General features: G+C 40.6%; 1 protein-coding gene across 1 annotated transcript; it reads left to right on the forward strand.

The window, feature by feature from the left end:
* The first annotated feature begins 420 nt into the window (after window positions 1-420).
* Window positions 421-13,135, forward strand: LOC143291733 (GTPase IMAP family member 4-like). Its single transcript, XM_076601794.1, has 7 exons — window positions 421-579; window positions 3,962-4,023; window positions 6,028-6,275; window positions 7,904-8,044; window positions 8,792-8,906; window positions 9,417-9,574; window positions 10,678-13,135. Exons 2-7 carry the CDS (start codon window positions 4,011-4,013, stop codon window positions 10,930-10,932), a joined length of 930 nt encoding a protein of 309 aa, XP_076457909.1. The 5' UTR covers window positions 421-579; window positions 3,962-4,010; the 3' UTR covers window positions 10,933-13,135.
* The last annotated feature ends 1,451 nt before the right edge of the window (window positions 13,136-14,586 follow it).

Here is a 14,586-nt window from a genome sequence, read left to right on the forward strand (position 1 = left end):
ATCGTTCATTCTCACAAATAGCGTGAATGACTAGAACACCGCGAGTATTTGTGTATTCACGCGTGTGTGCGTGTGTGTGTGTGTTTGCGCGCGCGCGTGTGTGTGCGTCGAGTGTGTGTGTGTGTGTGTGTGTGTGTGTGTATGCGTTCCTGCATGACGTCATGCACGACGTCATCAGTGGCAGAACATGACTCGACCTGCCAGGTGATTCCAAAGTTTTCAACACTGGTCTTCGTATGTCAGCGATCTCTCTCTCTCTCTCTCTCTCTCTCAGTGCCACGGTTAAGTGTTCTCTCTCTCTTCTCTCTCTCGCTCTCCTGCCTGCAATCACAGAGGAAAAACAGGCCCCGCCCACTGACCCTGACAGACCTGTTCACAGCTGTGGGCGTGGCCTAGTCTCTCCTCTTCCCCAGTGTTTACCGGGAAAGCAGCAGTAGAGTTGCCGGCTTGCTTTAGCAACAGTTGTAAGGCGATCGTTGTCCCCTCTGGACAATAACGTGAGTGCTAGACCAGCCTGCACTGCAGAATCAGTTGCTGCTGAAGACGGAAGAGTTTCTTGGTGACCGGTCGGTTCTGAAGGTAAGAACGATTCTGGAATTTTTCTCTCCTCAGAACGGAACGGTACATGACTGTTATGCAATTTCTAATTTTAGAATCGGAAATTCAAGAAAAAAAAAAAAAATCATCTTAGTGCGTTTTCAGGCACTGCAATGCATGTATTTGGAGAAATATGTGTAGCGTGCAGTCAACCTTTCTAATCAAGGTGTAGGCTTAAAGGCGACGCGAAATGACCCATACCATGAACAAGTCAACGCCGTGAAAGAACAACTGTCTATCACACCGCCACTGATGTTTATTTATTTTTTTATTTTTTTTATTTGTGTGTGTGTGTGTGTGTGTGTGTGTATGTGTTCTGCATGGCTAGGGGTTTGGAGTGAGGGGTGGGGCGGGGTTACTGCCCAGTCAGTGAATCACTGTTTTTAACGGTGGATTATCAAATTCATCAGTCGTCAGTTTGTTTGTTTTTTATACGAAGCCGGTTTCACAATCCGAGTTGTTGGATGTCAAATGGAAAAAAAACTGTCAAGGATATTTACCTGATCGTCAGCCTTTTTCCCGTTCACTCCGTTTCCGCTCTGATCTTTCCGTAATTGAAGGCCTCAGTGTGCACACACTGAACAGACAGAAACAGGAACTGTGGAGACTGATAGCGTGTAGAGTTGCCGTCCTTTATATCGTGGCGGGGCGTGGGTTGAAGGCGGAGTTAAAATACAACAAAAACTGGAGTGGAAAAAAAAAAGAAAGAAAGAAAAAAAAAAAAAAAAAAAAAAAAAGAAAGAAAAAAAAAAAAAAAAAAAAAGAAAGAAAGAAAAAAAGGAGAAGCTGAAATCCAGATGAATGTCCATGACTTTTTTTTGTTTGTTTCCGATTGCCCTCCGATTGATCATGAAACGTTGCTTGGATTAGAATAATTATGATCTACAATTTGTAGTATTGTATTGGTGTATGTGATATAGATGTTTTTCCACTTGTGTGTGCTCATGTGCGTTCTTGTGTGGTATAATGCTCTATTGTATATGTATTATCTCATGTGTGGCGCTTACAGCCTATTATATGGGAAGTTTGCGCCAATTAAATGCAATATGATAATAATAATATTATTATTACTATTGTCGTTATCATTATGATTATGATGATGATGATGATGATTATTATGATAATTTTACCCCCGTCTCCACAAAGAATGGCTCTTATTAGCACAAACTGAATGATTATGGAATTGAAGTTGATTCTTCTCTCTCTCTCTCTCTCTTTCTCTCTCTCTCATTGCCAAACATAACCTTCGAAGAAAGATAAAAAAACACCACTCACTGTTGTTCCTCAATAAAGAAATTGGCTTTGTCAGTGTAGACTGCTTCGTATGAAAAACCTTTTGTTCTCTTCTACATATATATTGTACTTTCTACTTACCACAAATGTGAATTGGACGGTCGAAATTATGCAGATTTCTTTATCAATGGATTTTCACAAAATGAATGTTTTGAATGGCCGTTTTTATTAAAAAAACAACACCCACCTATTTTGTTGTGATTGTGATTGTACCGCCCATGTCATTAGGGCTGTTAAGCTATTGACATTGAAAGGGTTTTGAGTTCTCTCTCTCTCTCTCTCTCTCTCTGTGTGTGGCAAGTTGGATGTACATAAATATAGCGACCGAATCTTGTATCTTCAAAACAGAGCACAGTAATATACCCTCCGCCAAATTACAGTTGGAAACCACGGAAAATGGTTACAACGTCTACTAATGTTAACATCGCTGTATCAATGTACAAAAGTTACCGTCAGGTCTGTGAATTTGGGATACTAAAAACGGGGACATTACCTAAATGCTGTTATCACTTGAATGATTTCTTCTGGATTTAAAAAGATGTATGTTTTAGTCTTCTTTCTTTACTTATCACTTTGTTTATTTATTATCATTATTGTCTTTTTATTAGTATTATATATATATATATATATTCATTTACTTCATTTGTTTATTTATTTTTTTCTTTTCTCAAGGCCTGACTAAGCGCGTTGGGTTACGCTGCTAATCAGGAATCTGCTTAGCAGATGTGGTGTAGCGTATATGGATTTGTCTGTACGCAGTGACGCCTCCTTGAGCTACTGATCGATACTTAACACTTTACTCCCATTCCTCTTGTGGTTTCGGGTTTTTTTCTTTTTTTTTCTTTCTTTCTTCTCTTTTAGTTCTATATTTTGGGCTTATGGTTGTTTCCAAAATTATGTGACTGAAGATTATTTGTACACGTGTGTGTGTTTGTGTGTGTGTGTGTGTGTGTGTTGATAAATAACCACATGATCTAACTTCTAGAACTGGACGACAGTGCATGTTTATGGACCGATAATTCATTAAATTAATTTGAACAGACTCATCAAATCCAGACTTGGACTGGAAACCATTTCAATTCAAGGGAGAGAGTCGTTGTTTATGATGTTGTCGTTTTGTCTGACGTGACTAGAGTTTTGTCCCCTGTAGAATCGTCAGGGATTTTTTTTTCTTTTTTTTTTTTTTTCTCACTTGTGTAAACAAAGTGAGTCTATGTTTTAACCCGGTGTTCGGTTCTCTCTGTGTGTGTGTGTGTCCGTGGTAAACTTTAACATTGACATTTTCTCTGCAAATACTTTGTCAGTTGACACCAAATTAGGCATAAAAATAGGAAAAAATCAGTTCTTTACAGTCATCTTATTTAAAACAGTATTGCTCCTCTGGGATGGGCACAAAAAAAAATAAAGAATGAAGCCTAATTATATGTAAACTGCATTTACTGTTATATTTATATTTTTTTTCTATTCTCTGAACTTGGCACGTTGATCTGATATTCTGACACAACAACAAGAGCAGTCATTATTATCATTTTTTTTGTTCAAACAGGAACTTCTTTTGCTAAGCATGAAAGTTTTATTTGTTTTGCAAACGTTTTGGTGCAGATAGTAAAGAAGGGAAATTACTCTGTAATTAATGCTAGGGGACTTAATTTGCTTTAAACTGATCTTTCTCATCTTAAACATTACATTTTTTTTCTTTTCTTTTCTTTTTTCTTCTCCCAAGCTTATCCATCATATTTAATACAGAGCACTTTTCAACCATTTTTAAAATCTCTTGTTTTCCCTCCTAATGATTCCTTTACAGGATAAAGCGTGAAGCACACGTGAGTCTTGAAGGCTTTGCCTCTTGTTTTGTTTTTTTTGTTTTTGTTTTGTTTTGTTTGTTTGTTTGTTTGTTTAGGGTTTTTTGTTTTTATTTTTTAATCAGACTTCTTCTTGTAGTTGTAAAGTCGTAACAACAGCGTTTGACGCAGCCACACATGTCACGTGGGTGTGCAAAATGAGTTCTTGCGTTAATTAGTTGACTGATTTTTAACAGTGGTGGGGTCAAAAAAATGTTTTACTGTTTCAGTGCAGCTTGGTTGATCTTCCGATCCGAATCGACATCGTCTTCTGTGAAAATGGCGTCAAGAGGTAAGGCTTGACTGAAGAAAACCCTACACCCCCACCCCCCTCTCTCTCTGTGAAGGCTTGTTAGATCTTCAGTTTAACTCACTCAGTACGGCCAGTCCTCTCTTCTCCTCTACACAGACCCCTCGGATGTCCAGTGGGTGTCTGAATGACTTAACCTTTAGCTTCCGTCGTCAGAATTGTGGTATTCTTTGTCAACATTCACCTCTTCAGTATAAGAGCCTTCCACGTGCAATATTTTGATGATGGTAATTGGGGTGAAACGCTGTTAACGTCGTCTTTTTCGCCGTTCGTATGGAGACAGTTAACGTCTATTCACTATAATTATTATTAGACAGAAAGCAGAGTAGTGGATGAAAGAAAGGTAATGTATGTGAATATTAGTGTAAGAAAATGTTCCAGTATGTATTAGAGGAAAAGTAAATTATAAGAAATGAAAGCTGAAAGAGAATGTGGTGTGTAATGAATGAGGTGTCATAGAAAGGAGAATATGTGTATGCATATCAAGAGTTCACTTACAACAATGTAATTATAAATAACGACATTAATTGAAATACATCAAAGAATGCTACCAACTGGACTGGAGTTTAAAATTTCCGAAAACATTCTAAGCAATGAATAATCATTCAAAATCTTTTCAGTGGCTAATGGAATATTGGTAGAAAAGTCATCAACTACATCTTTCGGAATTAACTGTCTTATGCTTGGACAATGAATGAGTAGATGGCTTACAGTCATGTGCTTACCTACATACATTTTTTATTTTTTTAGAACATTTTGTACAATTGTCTGTCTCTGTGTCTAACTCTGCTCTCTCATGTCTGTCATGTTTCTGTCTCTTTCTCCTTGTCTGTCTCTCCCTGACACCCCCTCCCCCCCCCCCCCCAACACACACACACACTCCCTTCTCTAGCTCTCTCTCGTGTTGATTTCAGAGTGAACCAACCTTCACTGTTTCTCTCTCTCTGTCTCCACCGGTCTGTCTGAGTGTCTGTCTCTGTCTCTGCTCTCTCATGTCTGTCTTTTTTCTCTCTCTGTCTCCTTGTCTGCCTCTCCCTGACACCCCCTCTCACCACCCCCCCCCCCTGCCCCCAGCTCTCTCATTCTGTGAGTGAACCTTCCCTCACCGTTTCTCTCTCGGTGTCTGAGTGTCTGTCTGTGTCTTGTTTCTCTGTCTCCTTGTCTGTCTCTCTGCCCCCCCCCCTCTCCCCGCAACCCCCCCACCCCCTCTCTCTCTCTTGTATTGATCTCGGAGTGAACTTCACTGTTTCTTTCTGTCTGTCTCCACCGGTCTGTCTGAGTGTCTGTCTCTGTCTCTGCTCTCTCATGTCTGTCTCGTTTCTCTCTCTGTCTCCTTGTCTGCCTCTCCCTGACACCCCCTCTCACCCCCCCCCCCCCTGCCCCCCGCTCTCTCATTCTGTGAGTGAACCTTCCCTCACCGTTTCTCTCTCGGTGTCTGAGTGTCTGTCTCTGTCTCTCATGTCTGTCTTGTTTCTCTCTCTGTCTCCTTGTCTGTCTCTCCCTTCCCCTCCCCTCCACGCCCCCCCGCCCCCTCCCCCCTTCTCTCTCTTTTTTTTTTCTCTCATTGATTCTCTGAGTGGTTTTGCCAGCAGGATTTTCCGTTGACTATTTTAAGCTTCTAGACAGGGGTTTCATGTTATACTTAAGGAAACGTGTACACACACATACACACACACACGTACGCACGCATGTACATCCACCCACCCACGCACCCCCCCCCCCCCCCCCGACCCCCACCGCGCCCCCACACAAAGTCAACCAAGCGCCACGTTTTCTTTATTTTGCAACCGTCTGAAAACTTTTTTTAAATAATATTTTTATGCATTTATGTGTGCATCTGTGTGTGTGTGTGTGTGTGTGTGTGTGCATCTGTGTGTGTGTGTGTGCATCTGTGTGTGTGTGTATGAATCTCTGTGTCTGTGTGTGTGTGTGTGTCTGTGCGTGCATGTTTCAAACCCCCCCCCCCCCCCCCCCAAAAAAAAAAAGGTGACAATGGAGATGTTCTGCGCATCGTGATGCTGGGCAAGACCGGCGCAGGGAAAAGCTCCCTGGGCAACGCACTGCTGGGTAAGAAGCCTCCCAAACAGGCGAAGGGTCAACAGCGGGAGAAGAGGCACGCCCCCGCTGCCTCCAAAGAGGGCCCCAAGCAAGGGTTCCACGTGGGGCGAGGCCTTCAGTCAGAAACCATTAAGTGTGCCTGGGACAAAGCAGAGCGCTTTGGCACGGTTCTGGAGGTACGTGTGTGTGTGTGTGTGTGTGTGTGGGGTGTGTGTGTGTGTGTGTGTGTGGTGTGTGTGTGTGTCCTTGACGGTGACTCTGGAGCTGTGTCTGTCAGAGTTATGATAATGACTGTTGTCATGTCTGTGATCATTATGATACTGGCATTTCTCTCGGGGGTCATTCTGTGTGAGGGTTATGATGATGAAACGATTTTTTTGTTGTTGTGCGCTTAGAGTTGACTTCGTCAAGACTTTGCGCCTTATAAATATCATTATTACTAGTAGAAGTAATTTTATGTATTTATCTATTAGTTCTTATTTATTAATTATTAATATTAATATTAATTTATTTGTTTAATTTTATTTTATTTAAAAAAAATTAATGTTATTTTATTTTATTTTATATAAAAAAAAATGTTTCATTTTGTTTATTTATTTATTTATTTTTTGTTATTTTATTTTATTTTATTTATTTATATTTATTTATGTATTTACTTACTTATTTTTCTCAAAGCCTAAGCGTGTTGGGTAACGCTGCTGGTCAGGCATCTGCTTGGCAGATGTGGTGTAGCGTATATGGATTTGACCGAGCGCAGTGACACCTCCTTAAGCTACTGATACTGATACTAGTATGTGTGAGAGGTGTGATAATGACTGCTGTCATGTCTGTGATCATTATGACAATGGAATTTCTCTCGGGGGTTCATTCTGTGAGGGTTATGATAATGAAACGGTTCTGGAGCTATGTAATAATGACTGCTGAGATTTCTGTGATCATTATGACACTGATAATGAAATTCATCGAAGGAGGGAGGGGAGCGGGGGGAGGGGGGGGGGAAGGGGGATAGGGGGTGTAAGTCTGTGCGATAGTTGTGATAATGACACAGACGCTGGAGAGTTACAGTTATGACAATAATGGAAGTTATATCAGTGAGAGTTGTGGTACTGACAATGTCTGAAGTTTGTGAGAGCTAAAAATGGACTTTGGGGGTATATTTATGAGGGTTATGACAATGACTCTGAAGGTATATATGTGAGAGTTATAATTATTCTGGATGTATGCTTGTGCGAGTTCTGATAATGACTGCAGGTATAACTGTGAGGGTTTAGAGTTATGACAATGACTTGGGCAGGCAGTATGTCTATGAGACATGATTATTCTGGAGGTATATCTGTGAGAGCTATGATAATGACGACAGGTATGTCTGTGACAGTTATGATAATGACTGGAGGTATGTCTGCGAGAGCTGAGACAGTAATATCATTGACCATGACTGGAAATACGTCTCAGAGTGTTATGGCAATGTCGACAATAACTCTAGGGCGAATGCCTGTGAGAGTTATGGCAATGATAAGTACAATGCCTCATGCTGCTTGATAGGCCCAGGATAAACAACAGCAGCAGCAGTAACATAAAAAAAACACCCAAGCAAAATACCCAAACGAGTGGGACATTCGAATAGAATATGAAATAGGATGCATCATTGAGCATGAACAATTATATACAATCCACATTTTTGCACTTATAAACACACAGGCGTTCCCGCGAAAACCCATTTATTACAAGTATTACAATAGACAAAAAGGATGCTGCTATTCAACCCAGTTCCAAATAATATGAAGACGATGACTGTGCACTGCAGGTGACGGATACCCCGGGCCTGTGTGACACCCACTTGGATGAAAAACTGATCTACAGGGAAGTGGCGAAAAGTGTGGCTGTTGCTGAACCTGGACCCAATGTGATCATCGTTGCCCTTCGGTGTGACAGACGTTTCACCCAGGTGAGTTCTCTTTATCAGTGAGTGAGTGGGTGAAACAAAACAAGATAGGACAAAAAACAAAATTCTTTAATCTGGGGATAATAAATCCAAACATTCATTTTGATTTAGAGAGAGAGAGAGAGAGAGAGAGAGAGAGAGCTGAACACTGAAATGTTTAATGTCATTAGCTGTAAAGCTCTAGTGACATAGTAGGTACAAATCATAACAGAAATGGTGCAAAACAAATAAAATGGAGCAGAAAGGAAAAACGTAATCAAAGTAAACTAAACTACCAAGGGATAAGCGGTACTTTGGTATTTTGTCGTTTGCAAAATGTCCATGTGGCAGGCGGGTACTGTGCCTTTTCCCCCCAGTCGTTCGTCTCCAAGGTTTGAACAGTACACAGGAAACAAAGTACATATTATAATCCGAATAATAATTATCTAAGCATGTGACATCGACACACATCATTTCAATACGAACACATAACAAAGTACATATAAAACACATAACACATCAGAAAAATACATTGTCGAAATTGACCATCCAAATGTAGCCCTTCCTTTTGTCTATACCTTTTCCCCTCTCATAGAACCCATACTAAGTTTATAATTAATCAATGAGTATTTGGACCAATAGTAGACGTTATACGTATATTTACTGCCTCGGATACATATTTTGCTAGTGAGAGTATCATATCTTCATTTTGAGAGACAGAGAGAAAGAGACAGACAGAGAGAGAGAGAGAGATATTGGCGTTTTTTTCAGGAGGAGTATCAAGCATACCTGAAGATCAAAGAGCTGTTTTCTGACGAAATCAACAAATACCTGATCATCGTCTTCAATGGACTCGACGCACTTGGTGAAGAGGATGACGAGATAGGTAAGTATCACACTGTCATCTTTGTCCCCACCTATCTAAACCTTGGATTTCTGGGGCAGACAGTGTCTGCTTTACAGATTAACACAACAGCTTGGTGAACGGGAAAAAAGCAGGTAAGGGTTTAATTTACATAGCCTTAGTGTTGTGTGCAGGGTTAGCTTTCACACAGACTTCTGAAGAACATTGTAACTTGCGTCTGCGAAGCTGATTTGTATTCGTACTGTCTCTTTCTCTCTCTTTGTCCGTCTTTCTCTCTGAATTTTTCTCTATTCCTATCTTTGTGTAATAACAGCAAGCGAACGCAGGTACGGGCAAACAGCAGTACAAAATTAATTTTGCAATTGATAATGATAGAGAGTGAGATGGAGAGGTAGGCAGAGAACAAGAGAGGGAGGGTGGTTTGTTTATATATATATATATATATATATATATATATATATATATATATATATATATTATATACCTGGACTGTTTATCTGTGAGCTCTTATTCTGGACTGATGTTTGGCAGACGAACTGAGAGAAGTCCTGAAAGCTGAAATCGAGAAGTTCGGAAGCCCCATGAAAGAGATGATCGAGGAAGCTGGAAACCGCTATTTCGGCATCAACAACAAGGCACAGAATGGAGAGAAAGATCGACAGGTCCAGGACTTAATTCAAATGATGAAGGTATGTAGGTATTTTGTACAGTGATGCAAATCGGTCATATGCTCCAGAGAGGGTGATGAGTTTTACGATTTCAGCAGGTATACATCACTCTGTTCGATGAGGATGACACTGCTACCTTGCGCCACGCACCTTTTTTCGTTTTGACTCCTTTCCGAACTTCGCCAAGCCATTTGCAATGCAAGGGAGCTTACTCTTTCGTCTCCCTATGGCTCATTATCTGGAAACGTACAGGGAGTGGCTCATTATTTTCATGCAGTCAGTGGCGGAAAACAAAGCGTGCAAAATGGCTGACCAAAAGAGTGATTTTTGGCACACCCCTCACTCGGTCCAGCTGCTGATTGCCAGCAAACAACTGATCTCAGGCAAATGATTCAAGCTTTGAAGGACATATGCTTCAGTTTTCCCATAATTATAATCATGCTAAGCAATCAAAAATCGATTTTTAGCACATAGCTAGCAGTGACATTGATATCTTTCCAATGTGTGGTGCTGCTCTTCCCATTTGAGTGGGTAGGAGCTGGTCATGTGTCCACTTACACTGATCAAGTTTTCGTTGCACAGGAATTGATTAAATGTTTGATGTACCACAGCTTCTGTATACACTGCCAGCTCAAATCACAACTGAGTTTATTGTTTTCCTTATTTTTGTTTTTTTCTTAATATTTTTTTTTATACAATATTACAGATATATCATTTGAGTTTATGAGTGATTAAGTTATATCCCATAAATTAAAATTATTTACTTCTATGTTATTATTTTTTTAACTGTATTCACTGATTTATTTTTCATCAATTTTGTATCTTCTTCATTGATGAGAAAAGTATCTTTAGAAAAAAAAAGAATATATTTCTTTATGAACTATTTTGTATATCTATGTAAAAACTGACAGCTATAAAACTATGGTGAGACGTGAATATTTCCAAACTATTCAACCTTAACCGTAACCCATTCCTCTAACCCATAACCCCACCCCATAACTCTAACCACCCATAACCCTAATCCTAACACAGGCTGTAAACCCTAACCTTTAGCTCTAAACACTAACCCCCAAACCTGAACCCTTTTCTTTTTTTTCTCTCCTCTCTCTCTCCTGTGACTGTAGGAGCTGACGAAGAGCAACAGACACCAGATCTACGAGACGGAGATGACGGATCGGATCATGCAGAAAGTGGAGGAACTGGTGAAGCAGGAAGCTAAGGAAAAAGGGGTGTCCGAGGAGGAAGCCACAGACAAGATCAAGCATGACATCGTCGAAGAGAAGGTCTCACCAGGATTCTTTGAAACTGTCACTGGATTCATCAGCGATGCTGCTGTAAGTATCGTTGGTGGAGTTCAGGAAGCTTGCTCTGTGATGTAGACAGCCAGTTTATGCAGAACACTGCTGCTGTCTGGGATGAGATGTGTAGAGGCGAGCCTGCTGACTCGCGTGAGATCGTGTCATGACCAAGGTGTCTAAACGTATGACCATAGTAAACTTTTAACATTGACATTTTCAGGCGGGAATATATGTGGGAATTCTTTTTTGTGTGTGCCTTCTTCATTGATGCCAAATATATCTTTAGAAAAAAAAAATCTTAATGTATTATGAAAAGGGAGTAAGACCTTTACAGTCATCCATCCCGTTTATGATGACGGATATGGTAAGCTGAGTGAGAGGTCAAAGGTCAAGATCTTGAAGGGTCAAGGTAATTATTTGGCATCACTGAAATAACCATACCTTACTTCAAATTCTATTCAAACTTGTAATGGAGACTAGTTATGGGTACAGCGTGATCCTTAATTTCAAAATAAGAGCTTAAAGATCAGGGTCGCAAAATGATATGCGATTTTTGATAGGAAAGGATTTCACATGCAAGAGGCGGAGGGTCTTGTATAGAGTCTTAAAATTACAATGATTGGTCACAGTGAGAACAACACCATTGTGAACAGACAAAATCAGAAGTCAAAGGCCATGACCACAAAAAAAAAAAAAAATTATAGCAGCATGACATAATTTTGTTGTTTTTCATTCGATTTTTTTTAAAACATGGTATGGCGATTTGTTTTTGCCGGAACATGTGCTGTAAATTTTGAGGTTGGAGGCCAAGGTCATTGTATATTTTTTTCCACATAATATGATTTGTAGTTTCTTCCTTTTTCATCACTGGTCAGTTATCATGTGTGAGTCATTGGTTGATGTGAATACTTTCACACCGCCTTGGTCAAAGACCAAATTTTTACAAACGTTTGCAAACACGGAATCATTTGCACAATAGGCTGCCGACCTGGGTAGAGCAGATTAGGAACTGCCTTCTGGCGTTCAGCATTCATTTTCTATATCATTTAGCCAAGCTTCCCAGGGTCACACACACACACGCACACACACACACACATACACACACACACACATGCACACACACACACACACACACACACATGCACACACACACACACACACACACACACATACAGAGGTATCTGTCATTAAAGCCTTGCCCTCTGTGTTTTTAACATTGTTATTACATAAAACTGAATCTCTAAGAAGGCCGAGGAAGTTCAATGCTTGATAAAAAAAAAATGACAAGGAAAAAATACACAACAAAGATCTGCTTGTGACAAGATGCACTGAGGTCAAACAAATACTAACTTTTTAGCTTTCCCACTTTAGAATTGTTTCTGCTGTCTAGTCAGATTGGAACTGCAGTTTCAGGTGTCGACTGACTGCGTTAACACGACACGACATGACAGACTGCATGACAACAGTGTTCATAAAATAGTTAAGGACCACTATTTCGTTTTCGTTTTCGAACAGCGGTGTATGCTGCCAATGTATTGACCACCAGGGGCCACCAGAGCTGCTTTCTGGCTTTCACGTGCAGTTCCATCCTTTGCCGTGAAATTCCAAAGTTATCGTTTATAGAGCACTGAATGATTATCACCTTTTTTGGGAGGGGTCGTTGGGGGAGTGGGGTGAAACAGGGATTTTTCAAACACATGTTTCAAGCTGTTCATGGTTGCACATGTGCCTGAAACACCTTGCCAGTGTGTACAGTGAGAGACCAGTGCTAGACCTGTGTAGTCTGCATGATTTGAATCATCTCTCCATTTTTTTTTTTTTTTTTTTTTTAAAACACACCTGCGTTTTTTTTAAAGTGGTCTTTAACTTTATATGGCCATTTTACTTCTCTCAGACACACACACACACACACACACACACGTATTGCATGCATGCATATACATACATGTACACACAAGACACCTGAACAATTCTTGTGCTTTTTTATTTTTTGCTTTGTGCACTTCTAGCTTGAATGTCCTGTACAGGTTGTTTTTATGTTTCTGTGGGGAGGAGGTGGTTGTTTTTAAGACCTGCCTTTCTACATATCCAATACTGTTGTTTGCAATTCAAAAACAACAACAACAAAATGAACACACACACTCACACACACACACACACACACACACACACACACACACACACTCACACACAATCACTCACACACACACACACACACACACACACTCACAATCACTCACACACACACACACACACACACACACACACACACACACACACACACTGCACCATTAGCCATTGAATGATGCATTACAATCTTTAGTAGTGTGAATAATAAATCGAAACCATGGTGTGTTCTGCAGCCATAAAATACGCGGATCTTAAATCCATAACTGAAATAAATACCAGTCATAATCTACGGGTGCCGGTGACAAGAGAGAATAATTTCGTTACACAGTTGACTAAAGGAAGCTGTTGATTGTAAATCCCAAGATTGATAATAACTGGACACCATAACTTAAGCTTGAAGAGTTCACTTGATGAATATTTTTGTATGCATGTATGTGTGTGTGTTTGCTTCATGTATAATGCATTTGTGTCTGGATACAGATTGATGATTTGCTGTATCAAAAAAACAAACAAACAACACACACACACACACACACACACACACACACACACACACACATCTCTTACTGCTGTTTGTTATCTCCAACAAATAAAGGCTTTACTCTTTCGTGTCATCGTTATTCATTTTCTCTGTCAGTCTGTGTGGCTGTCTTTTTGTTTGTCTGTTTGTCTGTCACCCTCTCTCTCTCTCTCTCTGTTTCATGTGATTTGTAAACCATCTCCATCTGTGCCTCCCCCCCACCCCCCACCCCAGCCCCCAATCCCATACATTCGTCAATCATATTAAATGACACACGCTGTCAATCACATTAAATGACACACGCACACGTTCACACACACACACACACACACACAACTACACACACATACACACACCGTTCACACGTACAACTCCCCCCCCCCCCTACCCTCCAACCACACACACACACACAGCGACTGAGTGAATGTCTAGTGGCTGGCTAACTGATGACTGGTCAACCAACCAGCTAGCGAAGCTGGCAACTAAATGACTGACTTATCAAGGGGCTTCCCGGTTATTAAGTGACAGTCTAACCGGCAGCTAAGTGGACAGTTCACTGACTGGCTGACTCCTAGGCTGACTGGAGAGTAAAGGAGCAACAAGGCTGATCAATTAACTCCAGGCTGACCAATCAACTCCATCAATTAACTCCAGGCTGATCAGTTAACTCCAGGCTGATCAATTAAGTCCATCAATTAACTCCGGCTGATCAATTTAACCTGGGCTGATCAATTAACTCCAGTCTGATCAATTAACCCGGCGATCAATTAACCCTAGGAACTCCGGGCTGATCAATTAACTCCAGGCTCATCAATTAACTCCATCAATTAACTCCAGGTTGATCAAATAACTCCATCAATTAACTCTAGGCTGATCAATGGACTCCAGGCTGATCAATTAACTCCGGGCTGATCAATTAACTCCGTCAATTAGCTCCAGGCTGATCAGTCAATTAACCAACACACACCGATACCAGTGGAGGAGACAACAGGCACACAGCGGAATGCACAGCATACACTCAGGAACAAACACAGACACACATTGTACAGCAGCGCAGAAAGCCCCGCACGCGTGCACACACACAC

Source organism: Babylonia areolata, chromosome 17, assembly GCF_041734735.1.
Source record: "Babylonia areolata isolate BAREFJ2019XMU chromosome 17, ASM4173473v1, whole genome shotgun sequence".
Taxonomy (NCBI): Eukaryota; Metazoa; Mollusca; class Gastropoda; order Neogastropoda; family Buccinidae; genus Babylonia; species Babylonia areolata.

Coding starts and splice junctions, on each gene's coding strand:
- LOC143291733 (XM_076601794.1), top strand. Junction 6,276..7,903: donor GCTTTGGCACGGTTCTGGAG/GTACGTGTGTGT, acceptor TGTGCACTGCAG/GTGACGGATACCCCGGGCCT. Junction 8,907..9,416: donor TGAAGAGGATGACGAGATAG/GTAAGTATCACA, acceptor GATGTTTGGCAG/ACGAACTGAGAGAAGTCCTG.